Source organism: Fundulus heteroclitus, chromosome 16 (assembly GCF_011125445.2).
Source record: "Fundulus heteroclitus isolate FHET01 chromosome 16, MU-UCD_Fhet_4.1, whole genome shotgun sequence".
Lineage (NCBI taxonomy): Eukaryota > Metazoa > Chordata > Actinopteri > Cyprinodontiformes > Fundulidae > Fundulus > Fundulus heteroclitus.
In genome coordinates, this window is record NC_046376.1 from 6,487,033 (window position 1) to 6,510,782 (window position 23,750).

The 23,750-nt window shown below is 41.9% G+C and overlaps 1 protein-coding gene and 1 long non-coding RNA gene across 2 annotated transcripts in view; one reads left to right on the plus strand and one right to left on the minus strand.

Annotated features, from left to right (window-relative positions):
- Positions 1-8,832: 8,832 nt before the first annotated feature.
- Positions 8,833-14,364, minus strand: LOC110368389. Its single transcript, XR_002428048.2, has 3 exons — positions 13,943-14,364; positions 11,976-12,171; positions 8,833-9,801 (listed from the first exon to the last, which is right to left on the minus strand). It is a non-coding gene; the product is annotated as an uncharacterized LOC110368389 (long non-coding RNA).
- Positions 14,365-20,409: 6,045 nt separating this feature from the next.
- Positions 20,410-23,750, plus strand: part of LOC118556567 (tRNA-splicing endonuclease subunit Sen54-like) — a 6,904-nt gene continuing 3,563 nt past the window's right edge. Inside the window, exons 1-7 of the mRNA XM_036148686.1 lie at positions 20,410-20,612; positions 20,747-20,845; positions 20,929-20,981; positions 22,063-22,170; positions 22,336-22,765; positions 22,837-22,972; positions 23,058-23,118. Coding sequence (XP_036004579.1) covers positions 20,514-20,612; positions 20,747-20,845; positions 20,929-20,981; positions 22,063-22,170; positions 22,336-22,765; positions 22,837-22,972; positions 23,058-23,118 — 986 coding nt within the window. The 5' untranslated portion in view covers positions 20,410-20,513. The remainder of the gene's footprint in view (positions 20,613-20,746; positions 20,846-20,928; positions 20,982-22,062; positions 22,171-22,335; positions 22,766-22,836; positions 22,973-23,057; positions 23,119-23,750) is intronic.

Sequence of the window (23,750 nt, forward strand, 5' to 3'; positions counted from 1 at the left end):
GCTCAGAATTTACAATTAACGTCATAGTGCAAATATCACAGGAAGTTGGCCATTTTAGATTGAATGTCTGATTTTGACCCCATTTTTGACGTGTACAGCAGTGGTATTTGATCGAACTCCTCCTAGGGATTTCGAGCGAGCGGCTTGAAACTTGGTCAGTCTGATCATAAGGCATGGCCAATTAAAAGTTATCAAAACGGTGAGTTTTTGAGCATGTTGAAGGGGTGTTAGCAGGGGTCAAAGTTCACCTACTCGCCACAAAAAATAAAACTGTTTTATCTCCTACACAGAAACACACAGAGGCACCAAACTTTCTGTGATTGATCATCATTGGGTCTTCTACAATATCCAATGGTCAAATGATGACATCACTTAGGCCACGCCCCCTGACAACAGGAAGTGCCATGTTTTGCTGTAAACGATCGCTATGTAACCCCTCTGAGCTAATCAACATGAGACTGTGTTTAGAAACAGAAGACATGTTAGTGTGTTGTGGATTCCAGGCCCAACTGGATTCTATGTAGCAGTGCGGCGTGGTGGCGTGGCGAAGTCACCTGAAACGCCGATGCCATATGTCCAGACTTCCATAGGATATTGACAAATTTAATGAAAAGTAACTTAAAATTACCTTAAAAGGACAACATTTTTAAAAGTCAAAAGGCTTATTTAATGCTTTGAGAACATCTCTTCTATTCGGCTACAAAATCAACCAAAACAGGATGATCTTTTAAGCTATAAGACCATTTTTAAGATCTCAATACATAGATTTTAAGCTGGTGAGTCGCCCTTGCCTCCGCTGCATCAACTGATCTGCACCAGTTTAATCTCTCGTCATGGCAAAATTATTTTTTCTCTTCATGTGTGGCCCTAATACTCCATCGTAAGAACACCGCTGTCGTTACCGTGGGTCCTGGGGGGAAAAAAAAAACGCTGCTCCTGGGGGGAAAAAAAAAACGCTGCTCCTGGGGGGAATTTTTGATTATGCTCACGCATAGATGTGTAATACTTCTCATTGCAATTCAGACAGGCGCAGACTGCACCGTGCAGTTCATTTTAAAGAGGCAGTTTTGGCGCATATTCCAATAGAAATGGGCTGCGGGGAGCCTAAGTGTGTTGTCGTGGGCGTGTTTACCCGCTGCTGGTAACCGCTGTGAAACAATCAGAAAGATTTCCCTGATTAATAACATCTTTATGGAGCGCTAGACTTATTGTTACTATGTGCTGCTTTACCAGTTCTCTATCTCTCGCTCGCTCGCTCGCTCGTCATCGGACAAAAATCAAACTGCTTCGTATTTGTATTTCAAATTGTGCGTCAGACTCAGATTTAGAAGTGTTGTTACGACGTTTGAGCTGTAACTGCAACCGTTATATATATATATATATATCTTGTAACTTTACTGAATTTGCAGCTTAAGAAGATTGGGTTTGACAGACAACACCAACTGTCCCCTCAATCCAGTGCCACAATACCACAACAGACCTCATCACGCTCTACAGTACATCAAGAAAACTAAATCAACTAAAACAAGTTCACGAGTGCACTTGAAATGAGGTTAATCCATATTTGTGTGTCAGGGTGTCTAAGCACTCTCCAGAATTTGACATCTCAGCAGAACCTGTAATAATTATAGAAATTAACGTTATAGTTGTTCTGCCATTTGTTAAGACAGCAAGGAATTCATGTCGTGAATACATTATATAAATAAGATATTAATTAATTCTTAGTCAGAGGAAATCCATGGTAAAAACAGTTAGAAACGTTTTGGGTTCATATTTAATCAGAGTGAGACATCACAACTTTGTTAGATCTTTATGTGAATTAATTCAATTCAATTCAATTCAATTGTATTTATATAGCGCCAAATCATGAAACATGTCATCTCAAGGCACTTTACAAAGTCAAGTTCAATCATATTATACAGATTGGGTCAGATTATACAGATTGGTCAAAAATGTCCTATATAAGGAAACCAGTTGATTGCATCAAAGTCCCGACAAGCAGCATTCACTCCTGGGGAACCGTAGAGCCACAGGAAGAGTCATCTGCATTGTACATGGCTTTGCTGCAATCCCTCATACTGAGCAAGCATGAAGCGACAGTGGGAAGAAAAACCACCCATTAACGGGAAAAAAAACCTCCGGCAGAACCGGGCTCAGTATGAACGGTCATCTGCCTCGACCGACTGGGGTTACAGAAGACAGAGCAGAGACACAACAAGAGAAACAAAAAAGCACAGAAGCACACATTGATCTAGTAATCTGTTCTACATTAGATGGTAGTAGCGGGTGAGCCGTCTTCTCTGGATGATGTCACAGTTAACAGAACGCCAGACCAGGTGTACCTACTATGAAGAGAAAAGAGAGAGAACAGAAAGTTAAAGCAGAAATGACAACACATAATGCATAATTGAAGAACAGTAGAACTCAATATAGTGAGAAAATTAGATCCTGATATACTCCAGTAGCCTAAGCCTATAGCAGTAAAACTATAAAGGTAGCTGAGAGTAACATGAGTCACTAGTTATAATTTTTGTCAAAAAGAAAAGTTTTAAGCCTAGTCTTAAAAGTAGACAGGGTGTCTGCCTCACGGACCAAAACTGGGAGTTGGTTCCACAGGAGAGGAGCCTGATAGCTAAAGGATCTGCCTCCCATTCTACTTTTAGAGACTCTAGGAACCACCAGCAGACCTGCGGTCTGAGAGCGAAGTGCTCTGTTAGGAACATACGGGGTAATCAGAGCTCTGATATATGATGGAGTTTGATTATGAAGGGCTTTATACGTTAGAAGAAGAATTTTAAATTCTATTCTTGATTTAACAGGAAGCCAATGAAGGGAAGCTAAAATTGGAGAAATATGATCCCTCTTGTTGATTTTCATCAGAACTCTTGCTGCAGCATTTTGGATCAGCTGAAGGCTTTGAACTGCATTTTGTGGACTTCCTGATAGTAAAGAATTACAATAGTCCAGCCTTGAAGTAACAAATGCATGGACCAGTTTTTCAGCATCACTCCTGGACAGAATGTTTCTAATTTTGGCGATATTCCGGAGGTGAAAAAAGGAAACTCTGGAAACCTGTTTAATATGGGATTTAAATGACATGTCTTGGTCAAAAATAACACCAAGATTTTTTACTTTATTACCAGAGGCCAAGTTAATGCCACCCAGATTAAGTGATTGGTTAAGAAGTTTATTTTTTGAGGACTCTGGCCCAAAGATTACAACTTCTGTCTTGTCAGAATTTAGATGCAGGAAATTTAAAGTCATCCAGCTTTTGATGTCATCAAGACATGACTGCAGTCGAAGTAATTGATTGGATTCATCAGGATTTATGGATAAATATAGCTGAGTATCATCAGCATAACAGTGGAAATTAATCCCATGCTGTCTGATAATTTTGCCTATCGGAAGCATATATATAGTAAAGAGAATTGGTCCAAGGAATTACGTGAGATAGTGAGTGCTCTCACCTTAAAAAAAGATCTTTGACGTATTTTGCTTCGGTTAAAAGCTGCTTTTCAGTTATGAAGCTAGGGAACAGGGCCGGCGATTGCTACAGGCGAGCTAGGCAATTGCCTAGGGCGACAAATGTGTTGGGGGCGCCCTCTAGCGTCGCCCTTAAGCTTACTTCCCATTAATCATAGAATTTGAAAAAAAGCGAATTAAACCGGTTATGAAGCGTACATCAGTTTGACTTAACCTTACGTATATATATATAGCAAAAATTGAACAAATAAAAATACCACCGAATTTTTTTCTTTTCTTTTTCACATTTAACAGAAAATCGGAAAAGATTCTGATCACTTTTCAAGCGCCCCCCAACCCGGAAGTTGTGACGTCAGAACGGGAGCGTTCATCTCAACATGGCGGATTACTGCACTACATGCGATAGCCAAAACGAGAAATCTGAAAGCAAAATTTCGACTTCAACCGAGCGATTCCTACCAGAAGACCATTTTGATGTATCGGAGGAAGAATATTTGTGTCTGGAGCCTCACATGTTCGACCCAGACGTTTCAGATGAAGAGAAGGCAGCAGACGAACAACAGCGAGTCGGACAAGGAGTGGAGATTGGACGTCGGGAGATGAATGGTAGGACACGTTTTTTCTTTTAACTTCACAGTTCAAATATTTTTTCGTATGTTGACATCATTTTCTTTTAGGCACCATAGATATGTAATGACTAAAATGTCGGTGTTGTGCGAAATTCAGTTCCCCTGTGAAAATCTCCCCCCCCCCCCCCCCCTTTTGTCGGGAGCGCGCATTGCAGCCGTTTTCACGGCGCTTTTAATTGATTTTCCGGTAAGACAACGCATATAATTATATCAAGGTTGTAACATTAGTTTAATCGGCAGCTGTCTACAAAATTATAAAATAAAAATATATAAGCGAGGTCTTCTTGCGCTGTTTTGTGTTATTTTAAACGCCAAGATAATCGATCTTTTGTCACTTTTATTGAGCCGAAGTGACACGTGAATTTCTCCACTGTGAGATCAATAAAGTCTGTCTTATCTTAAATAAAGAGATGAGGACAAAATGTATCACTAAAATGAATGAGCATTTATGCACAACTAAAAATGAATTTATGCCATGGCCTAGTTAGGCCCAATGATGAGGTGCTACTTATCATAAAGAATCACTTGACAACATTTTAAAAACAGTATCTCTACATTAATATTTAGCCTACCTACATACTAGCATAACAAAAGTCAAAAATAATATATCAAAAATATACACTGAGTAATATTGAGGCCTAAATATTTCCTGAAATGTAAATCAATTTCCAACTTACCATAAATGCATTAATAGTGAATTTAGTAAATCAGTTATGGTGTGTAATTCATATACAAATATACATTAATCAATCTTATTTTTTAGGTGTTCCTGTTTTCACTGCCAATAATGGATTCTGTGAGAGAGTGCATCTGTTGCCAGGAAATGGGCTTGGTTGTTGCTCAGATGGAAGAAGCCAGAGAGGAGATGGATGGAGAAATCCCTGCCTGTATCACAGACCATCCTGGCATGGAAGCGGTGTGTCTAAATGTTTGGACATTGCAGGTTGCTTGGTCCCAATACAAGCAACAGCATAGGCATATAGCCTATAGACAATTTGTGAGATGGTGTTGGGACTATTTAGGCAAAGATACCAGGGCTGTGATACCCTCATGTGCAGTTAGCTGCACTTCCCACCCCCAGGACATGAAGATGACTTTACCTTTAGAGGTCACCTGTTGGCAGTTAAAAAAAATACCCAAGCTGACAGAACAAAATCTAAAACATGCATGTAAACAAAATTGTTGTGGTTATTATGTAATATAAGCAATTACTAATAAAATTATTTCATGGTCTTTTTGAAAATCGACTGAATGAGAGATTGATGGCATCATATTTTGTTGGTCTCACAAATGAACTTGTCAGTGATGGGGGCTCTTATGCTGCATCAACCTGCTTAGTTTTTATTTTCTCCAGCTCTGCTAGCAGCATCTAAAAAAAAAAGCAGCAGTGGGTAAAATTTCTCATAACAATTTTTTTTGATTGCTGGGGTGCATTTACACACACGTGAATAAACAGATACAGGAAAGTAAAAGACAACACATGTAGACATAGATACATGAAAATAAAAAGACAAAGAGTGAAGCAACTAGTATAGCAGTGGTGATTCCTGACAAAGATTATTTCAAAAAGGACATCTAATTATCTCAGTAAATATGCAGCAGAATTATGTGCTATATTATTAGCTTGAGAATGGGTGGAGGATACTAATATAAATAAAATATTTTGTAGTGATTATCTGCATTGAGTATTCAAAATGGATGTACAAATAATCATCAAAATCCAGTTTATTAGTTATACTTTACCTAAGTGTCCTTACAGATGGTTGAGTGTTTTTGCACAGTCCTAACTTTGAGTGTGTAATAAATTATTTAAAATAAAAAAGAAAAGGTTCTGAAACCTATTCTGGTATTTGTTGTCTATGCATCACTCCATGCTAAGTTACAGTTTTTTCTGAATGCTTAAACACAACCCTTGATTCTTATAGCACAATTTCTAAAACTATTAATACTTATAGCAAATCCACTCACTGAGTTCACAAAACTAAAAGAACAAACACTGCTTTGCACTCAATTTGCAATTTTGTAACACACACTTTGCACAACTGTAGGCACAATTCACCGCACAGCACTCTTTGTGGAACTGTAAACACAACTCAATGAAGCACTAAACAGATGATGAAAACAGAACTGGTATTTCGCACGGCAAAAGTGGGGGGGTGGGGGGGGGGGGGGGGGGGGGGGGGCGCGGAGCAAAACTCAATCTCGCCTAGGGCAACCAAAGGGCTAGAACCGGCCCTGCTAGGGAAACTGCTAATGTTGAAGTTGAATTTGTTCTACACGCTTCTGCCTTGGAAAAATATTTGTCTTTTTACAAAAAGAATGTTTAAAGCCAGATTTAGGAACAAAGGTTATTCAGACAACGCAAGAAAAGGAAGCTTTGTGTGGGGAACTTTTGTCCTAGCTGTCTAGCTGCATATGGCCCCAGGACAGCACAATAGTTTTCTTGAAGTATAATTTTGGAGATGTAGAAACAAGTATTAATTTCAAAAGGTAGGTAAAAAAGGAAAAAAGTTTTTACAAAATCTTAAAATGTTGGATAGTTATTTCCATCTTGCTGTGAAAATTGGTGAAATATTATAATTTTTAATGCTTAGATATAAAATTGCAAGGCAATTACTAAAATTGCCTTTTGTTGAAAATGTTTTTTGGCATGCCATACTTTATATTTATAGGTAGCCTAGATGTGCATTATAAAAGAGTGGAACTAAAAGCTGGTCTAAAATCTTTATGGAGCTTTAACTTGCTAAGAGTAATAACGTTAGATGATTATATCTTTAAAATGAGATTACTGTCTCATAAAATGTGATAGTTTACTTGGTCTAAAGAGATGATTCAATTCAATGTTATTTACATAGCGCCAATTCATGAAACATGTCATCTCAAGGCACTTTACAAAGTCAAAATCAATCAGATTATACAGATTGGGTCAGATTATACACATTGGTCAAAAAAATTCCTATATAAGGGAACCAGTTCATTGCATCAAAGTCTTGACAAGTAGCATTCTCTCTTGAAGATGCGTAGAGCCACAGGGAGAGTCGTCTGCATTGTCCATGGCTTTGCAGCAATCCTACCTACTGAGCAAGCATGAAGCAACAGCGGGAAAAAAAACTCCCCATTAACGGGAAGGAAAAACCTCCAGCAGAACTGGGCTCAGTATGAACGGTCATCTGCCTCGACCCACTGGGGTTACAGAAGACAGAGCAGAGACACAACAAGAGAGACAAAAAAGCACAGAAGTTCTACATTAGATGGTAGTAGCGGGTGATCTGTCTTCCCTGGATGATGCCACAGCTGACAGAACGCCAGACCAGGTGTACCTACTATGAAGAAAAAAGAAAAATCAAAAAGTTAAAAGCTGAAATGACAACAGTCATTCAAATTTAAAGAACAATAGACCCTGATGTCCTGCAGTAGCCTAAACGTATAGCAGCATAACTATAGAGGTAGCTCAGGGTAACATGAGCCACTCTAACTATAAGATTTTTAAAAAAGGAAAGTCCAAAGAGCCAGCTTCTAGTGGAGAAGTTCAAGTATTTTGGGGTCTTGTTCACGAATGAGGGGAAGATGGAGCGGGAGATCGACAGGCGGATTGGTGCGGCGTCTGCTGTGAAGCGGGCGCTGTACCGATCTGTTGTGGTGAAGAGAGAGCTGAGCCAAAAGGCCAAGCTCTCGATTTACCGGTTGATCTACGTTCCTACCCTCATCTATGGTCATGAGCTTTGGGTCGTGACCGAAAGAACGAGATCCCGGATACAAGCGGCCGAAATTAGTTTTCTCCATAGTGTGTGTGAGCTCTCCCTTAGAGATAAGGTGAGGAACTCAGTCATCCGGGGAGGACTCAGAGTAGAGCCACTGCTCCTTCACGTCGAGAGGAGCCAGTTGAGGTGGCTTGTGCATCTGGTTAGGATGCCTCCTGGACGCCTCCCCGGTGAGGTGTTCTGGGCACGTCCCACCGGGAGGAGGCCCAGGGGAAGACCCAGGACACGCTGGAGGGACTATGTCTCTCGGCTGGCCTGCGAACGCCTTGGGATTCCCCCAGAGAAGCTGGCCCAAGTGGCTGGGGAGAGGGACGTCTGGACCTCCTTTATAAAGCTGCTACCCCCGCGATATTGCTAAAGTGTTCCTTTAGCAATAGTCCAATTGCTAAAGTGTTACTTTTACATTACTTTTGGGTGTGTATCCACCAATTTAGATGTTAAACTTTCATAAAAGCTGTCTTAATGCAAGAAACAAAACCCTTAAACACATGAAATAGCAAGTAACTTTAAAAAACTAAAATGGTTTTGTTAACCTTTCACATTAAGCTGGATTAACAGCCAGTAAGATACCTTTGATTAAATTGGTATACTAATGTTTAAACCAGGGGTGTCAAAGCTACGGCCCGCGGGCCGAATTCGGCCCGCCGAACGATTTAGTCCGGTCCGGTGGCCAAATGCATTATCATTATTCAACGGCTGTATCTCCTCGGTGCATCGAGCGATCTGCACCAGATTTTTTGTGAATCGTGGGGGAGCGCTGCCGAACACGTTCGTGTGAATCGCCCAGTGGATGGGCGGGCAAAATGCGTGACAGCATCTGCGGTGGCGGGCGGCCGGCGGTGCGCAAATCCCAGCAGTGGCCAATAAGGCCAGAGCGGCGCTTTGCTGCGAGGGCCGATCATAACCGCTTGCGGTTTTAATTATTATTATTATTATTATATAAAGTGATTCCCTGCCTTCTCACATGTATTCAAGTCAGAATTGTAATTCATTAATAATCTTTTGTGATAAAAAAAATCAGCTCCATTCGCCAGCAACTACATATGACCCCCTTGCCTCCCTCTTCCCCTCTTTCCCTCCTCCATAGCCAGTCATTTTCCTGCTTCCTACTGCCCACTTCGTCCAAAATTTCTGATCTCATCTGTAAATCCAAGTACTCTACCTGTTATCTTGACCCCCTCCCCACAGCTCTGGTCAAAACCTGTCTCACCTCCCTCCTCTCCTTCATTACTTCCACTATTCATTCCTTTATCTCCTCTGGTATTGTCCCCTCACTTTTCAAAACTGCATCTATTTCCCCGATTCTGAAGAAACCTGGTTCTGATCCCACTAACTTTATTAATCTTTGCTCCATCTCAAATCTTCCCTTTATTTTTAAAATACTCGAAAAAATTGTGTCTTTTCAACTCCACGCCTATCTTACCCTCAACAGTCTTTACGTGTCTTTCCAGTCTAGTTTTCGCCCCTCCCATAGTACTGAAACTGCCCAAATAAAAATCACTAATGATCTCCTCATAGTGTCATGGTTATGTAATGAGACTCAGAAGGAGGGCCAACCACGGTAAAAAGGTGCTCGGTTTAGAAAGTTTATTGTAAAGACTGGATGTTGGCTTGGGTTCTGGCTGGTCTGTCTGTCTGGGTTCCACTGGAAAGAGAGTGAGGAGACTGGTGAACAGGAGCAGGAGTGGATGTGTCTGATAGTCAGTGGAGAACTCACTGGGTTCCAGGCTGAGTTCCAGTCCGGGAAAGGTGATGTCCTGGAACCGGGAGGAGGTGCAGGTCTGGTGAACTCTCTCTGGGTTCTGCGGTGTTGGAGGGTGGACAGGCAGGTGAGCACAGCAGGAGGGCCAAGGCACGAGCAGCACCTGAGTCTCTGTTGGTTCACGGAGATCTGACTCGGAAGTGTGGTAGCTCGGGAGTCCTGGGTTCTGGATAGAAGCAAGGAGTAAAACTGGGTTAGGCTATACTTGGAAGATACACTCGGGAAACATTTTAGGTTGGTCGTGTACCACGCTGGAAGCGAGTAAGAACTAACGCCTTCCTGCTGGAACACTGCTCCTTAAGAAGAGCAGCAATCAGTGATGGAAGGAAAGAACCTGCCCGTCATGCCCTGCAGAGGAGGAGAGAGAGAGCCCAGCCCGCACCCGGCCTACAGAGTGTGACAGCACCCCCCCCCCCCTTAACGGACGCCCCCTGGCAGCCTTCCGGCAGAGAATGCCTCAAAGGCGGAGATGAGTTCGGGATCTAAGATGAACGATCTGGGAACCCAAGAATGTTCTTCCGGGCCATAACCCTCCCAATCCACTAGGTATTGGAAACCCCGGCCACAACGCCTAGCGGCCACAATCTTCCGGACCGTAAAGGCTGGATGACCGTCCACGAGCCGGGCGGGTGGAGGGGTTCTGGAAGGTGGGCATAACGAACTGGAAGTGACTTGCTTGATCTGACAGACGTGAAAGGTGGGGTGAATGCGTAGGTGAGCCGGGAGTTTAAGATGGACCGACGTGGGACTGATAATACGGTCGGTCTTAAACAGACTTAGGAATCTGGGGGAGAGTTTTCTTGAGGTAGCTTTCAAAGGGAAGTCTGGAAGAAAGCCATACCTTTTGCCCGGGAGAATATACAGGAGCAGGGAGACGTTTGCAATCAGCAATACGTTTATTACGGTCGGTGGTGCGTTCAAGGGCGGCTCGGGTTTGGTCCCAGGCTTTGCAGCACCAGGAGAGATTTGTCTCAACGAAGGGAAAGACGGGATCTGGGAGTGATGACGGCAGGAGAGAGGGCTGATAACCGAGAGAAGCCTCAAAGGGAGACAAACCGGTTGGTGCGGAAATATGTGAGTTATGAGAATATTCGACCCAGGCCAAGTGTTGGTTCCAGAATGAAGGGTTCTGTGAACAGACACAACAGAGGATGTTTTCTATTTCCTGGTTCAGGCATTCACACTGACCATTAGACTGTGGGTGAAAACCAGAGGACAGAGAAACTTTAGCGCCCAGACTTTGACATAGCTCTCGCCAAACTCGGGAGGTAAACTGGGGACCGCAGTTCGAAACGATCTCCTCGGGTAGGCCATGAAGCTTAAAGACATGGTCGACGAGGAGTCTGGCAGTCTGAAGTGCTGAGGAGAGTTTGGACAGGGCAACTAGATGACATGCCTTAGAGAATCTGTCAATAATAGAAAGAATAACGGTCTTGTGATTAGACGGGGGTAAACTGGTAAAGAAATCTAAAGCGATATGTGACCAGGGACGGCTGGGTCTGTGCAAGGGCTGGAGGAGACCAGTAGGGGGTCTGCAGGAACTCTTATTTTTGGCGCACAAGGGACAGACAGCGATAAATTCGGCAACGTCCTTATTAAAGGACAGCCACCAAAAATAAAAGCAATGGAACAACTGGAACCAGGGTGACCAGAAAACTTAGGAGTGTGCCCAATGGATAACCTGAGAACGGACGGCAGAAGGGATGTAAAGTCTACGGGGAGGACCACCGCCACGGTCTGGTTCATTGATCTGGGCCTGATGGATCTGTTTTTCTAATTCCCAGGTTACTACTCGCACAACAGAGGATTGGGGGAATAATAGTCTCTGGTTCTGTGGTGTCTTTGGAGGAGGAAAATTGTCGGGACAGTGCATTGGGTTTGGAGTTCTTGGAGCCGGGACGGTAGGTAATGGTGAAGTGAAAACGTGAAAAGAACAGGGACCAACGGCCCTTGGCTGACTGAATGTATGAGAGGTTTTTATGGTCTGTCCAGATAATGATGGGGAGTTTGGTTCCCTCTAGCCAATGGCGCCACTCTTTTAAGGCCAGTTTGATGGCCAACAGTTCTCTATCCCCAACGTCATAATTTCTCTCCGCAGGAGAGAAACATCTGGACAAGTAGGCGCAGGGGTGGAGCTTTCCGTCATTGGAAGACATCTGAGAAAGCACGGCTCCAACCCCGGTATCCGAGGCATCCACCTCTAAGGTAAACTGGATTGCTGGGTCTTGGTAGGTGAGGAATGGAACCTGCGAGAACCTCCTCTTGAAGCAATAACGCTAAAGTTCTTAATAAACACACGATAAAAACTGTCGAAACCTAGGAAGCATTGTATCTCCTTACAGTTCCTGGGGGAAGGCCAATCCTCCACTGCCTTGACTTTTCTGGGATCCGTCTTCACCTGCCCACCCTCGAAAATGAAGCCGAGGAAACTGATGGTGCTCTGGTGAAATTCACATTTCTCCGCCTTCACAAATAGGCGATTCTCGAGAAGACGTTGCAGAACCAGGCGGACGTGCTGCCTGTGTTGACTGGGGTTCTGGGAGAAAATGACAAATGTCGTCTAGGTACACAAATACAAAGTTGTTAATGAAGTCTCGGAGAACATCATTGATCAGGGCTTGGAACACAGCGGGGGCATTGGTTAAACCGAAGGGCATAACAAGGTATTCGAAGTGGCCAATAGGTGTCTTAAAAGCGGTTTTCCACTTGTCCCCTTCCCGTATTCTGACCAGGTGATATGTGTTGCGGAGATTTAATTTAGTAAAAATTGTAGCTCCGCGAACAGTGTCGAAAGTTGATGCCAGGAGGGGTAAAGAGTACTTATTTTTGACAGTGATGTGATTTAAGTCCCAAAAATCAATACAGGGACGAAGGGTTTTATACCTTTTTTGGCAACAAAGAAAAACCCTGCTCCAAGTGGCGAGGACGAAGGACAAATAATGCCGGCTTTTAAATATTCGTTAACATATTTTTCCATTGCCCCCTGCTCGGACAAGGAAAGTTTGTATAAACAAGCAGATGGTAAAAGGGCCCCAGGGAGAAGATCAATAGAGCAGTCGTAAGGACGGTGAGGAGAAAGGCTAAGAGCTAAGTTCTTACTGAAAACCCTACGTAAATCGTGATACTCGGAAGGAACTTGGGACAGGTCTGGGGAAAACTCGGAAGAGGCTGGACTACGGGCGGACTGGGGAAGTGCAGACTGAAGACAAGAAGCCAGGCAACTGTAGCTCCAGGTCTCAATACGTGAATTCTTCCAGTTTATGTGATGATTATGTGCAGTTAACCAGGGGTATCCTAAAACTATGGGTGAATGTTTGGCAGGGAAAACATAAAATGAGATGGATTCGTGGTGATTACCAGAAGTAATAAATTGAAGAGGGTGAGTCTGTTGTGTAATAGTTGCCAGCGGACTACCATCCAGAGCTGCAACAGAAATAGGTGAAGGTAATGAATGAACCGGAATCTGGAGCTGCCGAACTAAGGCATGATCAATATGGTTTTGCTCGGAACCGGAATCTATCAGAGCTGGAACTGGGGGGTGAGAATACTGTAAACAGAGTAACTGGAACCGAGAACCGGGGTGATCAAAACATGCGACCGTCAGTATCCCCTGAACAACTGGCGGGCTTGGGCTTTTGGGCAAACAGGACAAGGAACACGAAAATGCCCAGAGGCACCGCAATAAAGGCATAGTTTATCCCTCATGCGTCTGTCCCTTTCTTCCTGGGAAAACTTGGTTCTGCCAATCTGCATGGGTTCGTCAGCTGGCTGACTCTCTGAAGGGACCGGACAGGACCAGACGGGACCTGGATGATGTAACAGAGGGAGGTGGAGAGTAACGTGGAGCCGGAAGGGAATCCTGACCCCACCTCTCGCCAGCTTTCTCTCGAAGTCGGCTATCCACCTGGACAGCGAGATCGATTAGGGCTTCTAAGTCTCTAGGTTTGTTGCGGGTGGCTAATTCATCTTTTAATTTCTCCGTGAGGGCATTAAGAAACACAGCCTTTTGGGCTAGGGTGTTCCACCTGGTCTGAGCCGCTAGGGTGCGAAACTCGACCGCGAAGTCGGCCACGGACAGAACTCCTTGTTTTAAAGCCCATAAGCGTTTAGCCGCTTCTTCCGGGTTAAAAACTCGGAATAGCTAATGCTCAGTATTCTGGTCTCATCAATAAGCGACTCGGCCCAACTCAAGGCTCTATCTCTGAGGAGCCCGACAATATGTGAGACCTTGGAGGCATCATCTGGAAAGGATTAAGGGGAACAATTAAATATTAAGGAGCACTGTAACAGAAACCCCCTGGACTTACTCAGATCACCGGAGAATGGTCCGGGGACGGGCGTGAAAACCCTGACGCCGTGTGAGGAAGACGACGTGAGAGCTGCAAACGATCGGGCTGCTAAAGGGGAAACAGAGGTAGGGGGAGTTATGTTTACAGAAGGAGGGCAACCATGGAGACAGATGCTTAGTTTAGAAAGTTTATTGTAAAGACTGGATGTTGGCTCGGGAATGGTTCTGGCTGGTCTGTCCATTGAATCTTATTTGGTGACATGCTTTTGGTGAGGTTGTTCAACACAGCTGAACACTCTACAAACCTAGGAATAAACTTTCTGTACCACCCTACAAGGCCCAAAAAGTATGGGGTAAGATAGCGTTCTAAATAGATTTGCACATAAAAGGATAGTTGTGTCCATATCAGTCAGAAGTTGTGCATAACAAACATTTGTAAACTCATAATAATTTAAATCACATTCAAAAGATACAACATACGGTTTAAATAGTTACAACTTCAATAACTAATAAATACAAATTTCAAGTTTAAATTTGTGCTTTACTCTTTATGAACACAAACAGCAGCGGCTGCTTGAGAATACGGATTTTTTCTTTGAGAATACAAATTCACAACAGTGGTCTGACGTCACGGTTTCCAAGGCTGGTTAATGGAGCACAGAGTGCGAAGATAGGAGCCGCGCATGCGTTCTTCAGACTGACCGTCTCAGAATGCACCGCGGCTGCAGCTTGATTCCAGACAGCGCAGAGTGTCTGATCCATACTCCATTCTGGAAGGTGGCGGTAATGCACCTATAAGTTGTTTTCCAACCGCCATTAAAAACAAGAGAAGAAGAAGAAGAAGAAGACAGCGCAGAGATCACAGTGGTAAGTTGAACACTCCATTTTCTGCTGCTGTTGTTCTTCAAAAGTACGTTTTCAGATTGTTTGAGGCGAAAACAATATACTTTTAAGCTTCCCAATTTACAGAGTTGGTGCGTAATTTAAAAAAAAGAGTCTGATTTATTTGTTTTGTGTTTATCAGACTGACGCGTGTTGCTTTATTAACTCAATAATTGCTGGAATAAATTTTAAATGTCTCCCAAGAATGACAGCATCATATAAAATAGGGCTGGACGATAATTTAATAACAATATATATCAGTCGAAAGACGTGTGGCACAATGAGGGAAAAAATGATCGATAAAAGTTGGTTATACAGACAGTTTTCCTTTCTTCCTTTTAACCTAGTTGATGCTACAGTCACTGCTTCCTCTCAACCAACCATCGTAATCGCAGACCCAGGCACGCCGTCACAAAGCGCCGCCCTCTCAAACCACAACACAGAGCACGTGAATACGTCGCAGCAAGGAGCAGCGGGGGAAACGGTCCCAAAACGGGGTTTTACTAGTTCGCCAGTCTGAAAGAAATAAACCACAGTGATTTGTAAAACTTGCAAGGAACCGGTAAAAACAAAGTCTGGTAACGCAACCAACTTGTTTCATCACGTAAGCCGCTCACTACCGCAGCAGCGCGAGCTGTTTTAGCCCCGCGCGGCTCCGCGTCATCTTCTTAGGAATCTTCTGGAAGTTCTTCCAAAACAAAGCAGGTACAGCAACTAAACTGGGCTCCCTTCTTTGTGATAAAATGACAAAGCGTCCTGGCGGCATAAGGACATCACGCATGCAGTAACATGCTTCATAGTGATGGACATGAAAAACCTGGCTTCAAACTCGCCACTCTTGATCCGCGATATAAAGTTCTGGTACGCAAGTTTTTCTCTAACAGCGCTGGTCACTTGAGTTTATTCTTTGTCAGTATTTAATAACATCACCCAGGTCTCTTAAGTTGAGTTATTTTTCTTTTAAAAAAATCAGTTATGGTTAAAAATGTTGGGTAAATAAGAATTTATTTGTGATTGAGTGTTTGTGTGTGATATATTAAAATTAAGTCATTTAGCAATATTATAAGAGCCAGGTTTTAAATCTTTTTGATAATTATCTATCCATCAATATGCATTTTTTTTATCAATATGCTTTTTTCTATATTGTCCAGCCCTAATATAAAATCTATAAATAAATAAATTCTTTAAATGTTTTTCCTAAGTGAGTTTCCTCTGAGTGAGGACACGAAAAATTGAGAAGAGAAAGTGGGAAAGAAAACAATAGTGACAGTATATGAAAAAAAAAACATTTATTTTAGACAAATGTTTTAACTTTGGAACAGAATGAAGGTGTAACATATTCAACAAATTAACAGTTACTAACGTGGTTTAAAACAAATAAATAACTTCTATTAACATCTTATACAAATAGACAACACCTACAAACATACAATTAAAAATAGTTGGAATGGAAATTAATTCACTGATTATTTTATGTATTTTTACAGGTAGTGAAAAAAATGAAATGAAGCAGCACGTGTACATGACTAGAACTGATCTACATTAGGTCAGGTGTAGTCATGTTCACTTAAACATGCAGCCAGCTGGAGCAGCTCCCTGTCTTCAGCCGCTGGATGGTCATCCTCCTCTGGTCCGACCTCCTCATCTAGCTGGTTACCTGCCTCTATACAAATATTGTGGAGGATGCAGCAGGCGCCGATTACTTTTTGGGCAAACGTCGGGCGGACCTCCAGCACCCGTAAGAAGATGGAACGCCACCGTGTCTTCAGACCACCAAAGGCGCGCTCAACGATGTTTATCAGCCTTGGTGTGGTGCCTGTTGTAGCGTGCCTCCACTAGACCTGTACCAAATAAAAAATTAACTTGTAATTTAGGTAATATGCTGATGTCTTAATCTTCTATCCAATTAATATAATCTATGTATCAATTGTGTGTCATTGTTGGCTCTATTTAAGGACAAGAAGGTAAGAGATCTTACTGGCAAGCTGTTTCCCTATAGGATGCACCGCAGGCCAGCCAGCAGAGGGTCACCTCTATCTCCTGTGGCCATCCATGGACCTTCTGGATGGGCAGCAGCTGAAGGAGGAGGAGGATGGTGGCCCTGTTTAGCCTGAAGGCTGGTTTCAGGTCCCCTTCATTAAAAAATATTTGGAGGATTGGCACAGAAGTGTTTATCCTCACATATTTTGTTTCTGTTTCTTCCTGTAAATAAAAAATGCCAAATGTTACCATAATTGTTTTTTTCAATTCTCACCTTTTCACACCATAAAACTATATGTGGTTAACATGCAGATTATTATAGTTCTCAAGAAAGAAAGGGTCAAATGTATAGTAGTAAATGTAACAAATGGCTTCCCTTCTCTGGTATTTCTACCATTTCACTGAAAGAATGAACTGAACTAACTGCACATAATTTATAGATTAATCGCTGTAAAGGTGGACAGACAGAAATAACCTTTCCTTAATGACAGCATGGGATTAATTTCCACTGTTATGCTGATGACACTCAGCTATATTTATCCATAAATCCTGATGAATCCAATCAGTTACTTCGACTGCAGTCATGTCTTGATGACATCAAAAGCTGGATGACTTTAAATTTCCTGCATTTAAATTCTGACAAGACAGAAGTTGTAATCTTTGGGCCAGAGTCTTCAAAAAATAAAGTTCTTAATCAATCCCTTAATCTGGATGGCATTAACTTGGCCTCTGGTAATAAAGTTAAAAATCTTGGTGTTGTTTTCGACCAAGACATGTCATTTAAATCCCATATTAAACAGGTTTCCAGAGTTTCCTTTTTTCACCTCCGGAATATCGCCAAAATTAGAAACATTCTGTCCAGGAGTGATGCTGAAAAACTAGTCCATGCATTTGTTACTTCAAGGCTGGACTATTGTAATTCTTTACAATCAGGAAGTCCACAAAATGCAGTTCGAAGTCTTCAGCTGATTCAAAATGCTGCGGCAAGAGTTCTGATGAAAATCAACAACAGGGATCATATTTCTCCAATTTTAGCTTCCCTTCATTGGCTTCCTGTTAAATCAAGAATAGAATTTAAAATTCTCCTTCTAACGTATAAAGCCCTTAATAATCAAGCTCCATCATATATCAGAGCTCTGATTACCCCGTATGTTCCTAACAGAGCACTTCGCTCTCAGACTGCAGGTCTGCTGGTGGTTCCTAGAGTCTCTAAAAGTAGAATGGGAGGCAGATCCTTTAGCTATCAGGCTCCTCTCCTGTGGAACCAACTCCCAGTTTTGGTCCGTGAGGCAGACACCCTATCTATTTTTAAGACTAATGTTAAAACTTTCCTTTTTGACAAAGCTTATAGTTAGAGTGGCTCATACCCTGAGCTATCTCTATAGTTGTGCTGTGATAGGCCTAGGCTGCTGGAGGACATCAGGGTCTAATTTTCTCACTCTACTGATTTCTACTGTTCTTCAGTCTATTGTTCTCCAGTTTTGCATTGTATTACATTGAAATGACTGTCGTCATTTCAGCTTTTAACTTTTTGCTCTCTCTCTTTTTCTTTATAGTAGGTACACCTGGTCTGGCGTTCTGTTAACTGTGACATCATCCAGAGAAGACGGCTCACCCGCTACTACCATCTAATGTAGAACAGATTACTAGATCAATGTGTGCTTCTGTGCTTTTTTGTCTCTCTTGTTCTGTCTCTGCTCTGTCTTCTGTAACCCCAGTCTGTCGAGGCAGATGACCGTTCATACTGAGCCCGGTTCTGCCGGAGGTTTTCCTTCCCGTTAATGGGGAGTTTTTCTTCCCACTGTCGCTTCATGCTTGCTCAGTATGAGGGATTGCAGCAAAGCCATGTACAATGCAGACGACTCTCCCTTTGGCTCTACGGTTCCCCAGGAGTGAATGCTGCTTGTTGGGACTTTGATGCAATCAACTGGTTTCCTTATATAGGACATTTTTGACCAATCTGTATAATCTGACCCAATCTGTATAATATGATTGAACTTGATTTTGTAAAGTGCCTTGAGATGACATGTTTCATGATTTGGCGCTATATAAATACAATTGAATTGAATTGAATTGAATGAACAATGCTGTGAAGGTTAGACAAAGTAGCTTAACTCTACTCCCTTTACTGTTACTAATATATAAAAATTATGTTTTCATTTTAATTATTTACAGATAAATAGTCACAATTTCAACGTGATCACATATTTAATACCATCCTCAATGTTCTTTTTTTAAAGATAAAAGTAGGAAATAGGCTGTCAATCTTAAAAAACCTACCAGTTGGCACACACGCTCAACGTCGGACTTTTTATTAAAATTACGCACTAACTCTGTAAACAGGCCACGTAGGGAAGCTTAAAAGTATAATGTTCTCGCTTCAAACTACCTGAAAACGTACTTTTGAAGAACAGCAGCAGCAGAAAATGGTGTTTAACTTACCACTGTGAGCTCTGCGCTGTCTGGAATGAATCTGCAGCCGCGGTGCATTCAGAGACGGTCAGTCTGAAGAGCGCATGCGCGGCTCCTATCTTCGCACTCTGTGCTCCCATAACCAGCCTTGGAAACCGTGACGTCAGACCACTGTTGTGAATTTGTATTCTCAAAGAAAAAATCCGTATTCTCAAGCAGCCGCTGCTGTTTGTGTTCATAAAGAGTAAACCACAAATTTAAACTTGAAATTTGTATTTATTAGTTATTGAAGTTGTAACTATTTAAACCGTATGTTGTATCTTTTGAATGTGATTTAAATTATTATGAGTTTACAAATGTTTGTTATGCACAACTTCTGACTGATGTGGACACAACTATCCTTTAATGTACAAATCTATTTAGAAAGCTATCTTACCCCATACTAAGGCTCCATCTGGGAGCTCCTCTTGATTTGATCTGGGTTGGAGCCTCTCTACAATCAGAAGCAGAGAAAAACTGTCTTATTTTATTCTGTAGGTTTTTACTTTGTGTCATTTGAATTTTAGTGTTTTTTTTTTTTTTTTGCTTTTTTTATATATATATATTTTTCTATTTAATCTTGCCTCTGTTTTTATTTTTATTTTTTTGTATTTTTGGCAGTATTTATTTAATCTTTTAATTCATATTGTGTACTTAGCTTAGTTTATATAGTTTTATTTTACCTTCTTATCATTTGGGGACTTTGCTTCATTTTCTGTCTTTTTTTTACTGCTTAATTTCTTTTAGTCTTTTTCTTTCATCTTTTAAAGTGGTATTTTCTTTTCAATAAATATTTCCTTCCTTTTTACTTCATTTTGACTTGATTGTTTAATATTTAGTAGATGTATTTTATATTTTAAATAGTAATACGTTTTCATTTGATATGATTTCACTTTCAATTATTTAATAAAACTTAATGTTTATTGTTTTTACATTATTTTATTCACTTTTTTAATTTGATGTTTTCTGGTACTTGTATTTCAGTTCCTTTTTATAGTTGATGTTTGTATTTTCTTTTGGGAGTATTTAAATTTTATTTTGTTTGGATTTGTTTCACGCTTTTCATAGAGATATAAATAATTTATTAAAAATGTAGCATTTAATTCTGTGACCAATTCTTCTTTTTCCATGTTTTCCTCTGAGATCACTTAAATTCTAACAGTCAGGGTCCAACATGTGTTACCCTCATGGTTTTTAGTTTAAATAGAAAATTGGGCACGCTTTGTAATTTGGACGTGTTGTGACTTATTTCTGCAGAAGTAATAATACGTGTTTTTATGTTTATTTGTCAGGGCAAGTTTTGGCAGACGATGGGTTTTTCTGCAGAAGGAAAGCAGTATCTCCTCCCTGAAGAGGCTCTCTACCTGATGGAGTGTGTGAGTGGCAGAGGATGATCAGGATGTGTTTCTCTGACCACGAGGAGCTAATTAATTCATTTTACCAACAGAGGAAACATTTTTTTTCCCCTCTTGACGTGTCTGACAGAGCGTGTTTGTGTTTATGGGAGCAGGGCAACCTGCTGGTGTCTCATCAGGACCTGCCGCTGTCCATCCAGGACGGCTATGAGATGTTCCTGTCTGCAGACGCTGTGAGCCTGCAGCAGTATCAGGTGCGGCCGCTGCTCTGATGCGCCGATTAAAGCTGGAACCTGCATTTCTGAGCTGATCCGATTGTTCTTCTTCCATAACGAAGGTGTTCGGGCATCTGAAGAGGCTCGGCTATGTGGTGCACAGATTTGATCCCAGGTAACAGGAGCTGAAGCTGGATCTTTGCTTCACGCGGGGAAATGTTACTTTTGTTTGCTTCCAAATATAATTAAAAGTTAGATCAACACATTAAAAAAATCTAATTATAAGTACATTAGGATAAAACTGCATTATTGATTTTAATGTATTTCAAATGTGCTGGTTGTAATCTTTAAAATACGACCTATTTTTAGAAAGTAAATTTATCTTTTAGTATCAAGAAATGTAGTTAAAAAAATTACTGGTATTTTTAAGGTCTTTCACTAGGCACATATTAAAATAAAATGACATTATTTTTGGTGGAAATACCCTCTTAGTCTCGATATATTGGGTGTAATTTGTTCTCGGTAGTAAAAAAGAATCATGTTTATGCCAATTCAGTGGCATTCTAATTTGTGCAAAAACCAAGTCCAGTGTATTTATTCGGCACTTTAAAAAAAAACAGCATGTTTGCCCAAAGGACTGTGCAAAAGTAGACTCAATAAAGGAGATAAAACCGAGACTTATAACTTGTAGTTTAAAACACCTAAAATAGAACAGAGAGATTAAAACATGTCGTAAAAAGACCGGAAATTATATTAACTTTTTTCATTGACTACTTTTGGGTCCAGACTGAGAATACCAGAGATGACTTCTTTAATTCTGGTTGTTTTTCTTAAATTTTATGGTATTTTAATTGAGTAATTGTCATGTAACCTTTGCTGCCTCTTTATTTTAATGGGACTTTCCTGGGTAAATAAAAAAAGGACACCCAGGGTCAAAGTCTGAAAATAAGGATGTATGTTTTAAACTAATATTCACATTATTCATACATCTTTCATCATCTGCAGGTGGTCGAGCATTAGTTTGGATTGATTGATTTAATGTTTGTAAAGCACCTTACGTAATGCAGCAGTAATAAATTAATTAACTAAATTTGTGTTTAGAAGCAGATTAAAGAAATCTAAATAAATTTCTGTGTTGGATTTCATAAAATGTTAAATTTTCCAGCCACAGCTGCTTCTAATCGGACTCTTCTCTGAGGTTCTCCTCAGTTCCTGCGGCGTTGGGCCTTCACTGACATTTTTTTGGTCTCTTCCAGCTCTGAGCCGTCGTCCTACGCCAGGCAGCTCAACCTGCCTCCGTCACGAGAGCGAGTGGGGAGACAGCTGAAGAGGAAACGCAGCCCCAGCCCGACGCCGACGTGCAGGTGAGCAAACATCCCGCCCACAGCCGTGCCCTGATTGGTGCTTTTTGCAGAGATTTTGCGTAAAATCGGTTAATTTAAGCGTTTAAAATACAACAGTTTAATTGTTAACATCTTTTACAGTGACGCTGTTTAATTTCACCGTGTTTGTTCTCTCCACCGTCACAGTAAAGGAGAGTCCCCGGCTGAGAAAATGGAGGAGGATGATAAACTACCCGAGTCACACCTGCCGACCTCTGCCGAGCCTCCGGAGCCTCAGAGTTGCTCCTCAGGCTCTGCAGGCGAAGCCGGGGCCAGGACCTGGTGGATGACGGATGTTCCCGACCGGCAGGCGGACAAAAGACCGTCCCCCGGTTCCCCGTCGGCTCGCTCTCGCTGGAACTTCAGCGCCATCCCTTTCCCAGACCTGGGCTCCACCGGCCGGCCCCGCAGCGTGGCCCCTCCGGACCCCTCGCTGCTTCCCGGGGGCGTCACGGTCGGCGTCTGCGACGTCGCCTCCTGGATGCGGAAAGTCAACCTGCGGGAGGTGAGGATGTCCCGGAAGGAGGAGGAGAGGGAGAGACGCAGGCGGCGCCGCGACGTGAACAAAGACAGAGAGGTAAAAAAACCATCCAGACGAAGGAATTAAACATTTAGCGTCGCAGCGGATCTGATTCTCACCTCCTGCAGGTTCAGCGGTGCAGAAACTGGGCCGAGTACCACGAGCTGCTGGCCCGGCGGCAGGCGGCGCGGGAAGGCCGACCGGCTCACTTATGGAGCGGGGAAGTCACGCCTTTACACGACCCGACTCAGCCCATCTCCACCGGTGAGCTGGTGCCCGTTATGTGATGTGAGCGCGTTTTTTAAGGCGATTACAAGCTAAGTGGATGAAATCTGGTGTTTTCTTTCAGCTGAGCTGCTGGAGAAAATCAGTGTGATTACATCTACTAATCTGCTGGAGGGAGCGTCCAGGTACGGCTAAGGAAATGTTTCCATTAAAGGAGTTTTTTTATTTTAGCTCCTCTCACATTTACGCCTCGCATCAAACAGTCTGACAGCCTTTTATTAACTTTTTGTACACAGCCTGAGGCGCAGTTAACCCCAAACATCTCTGCTTTCTTGGTCTGTTTTAAAGCAGCTTCAGGGAAAACCCAGTTCAGCGTTGCTCTTCTAGAGAAAACCAACCAGGCAATGAAAGCATTTGGTTTCATTGCATCGTAAACATCAAGAATCTAGAATTCTGTCGTAGCATCAGGCTCTTTATTTATTTTATTTAAAAATTGTTATTTCATTCACTGTGCTCAAACAAAATAATCAAACATAAAAACAAACGTTCTAAAGTCCTGAATGAAAGGGAGCAGAAAGAAGAAGAATCTGATGTTATCTGCCCCAATTTACCTAAAGCTATATATTTACAAAGGGCTTAAATTACAAAATCAACAACAACAACAGAACAACAAGTATCAAAATATACATAACAAACACAACAGATAATCAAATGAAATATCTGTCCTCCAAAACTGAAATACACATCATTATAATAATTATAAATGCTTTACATTCGTTCACCCATGACCGGGTCGACAGACTCAACGGTGTTTCAG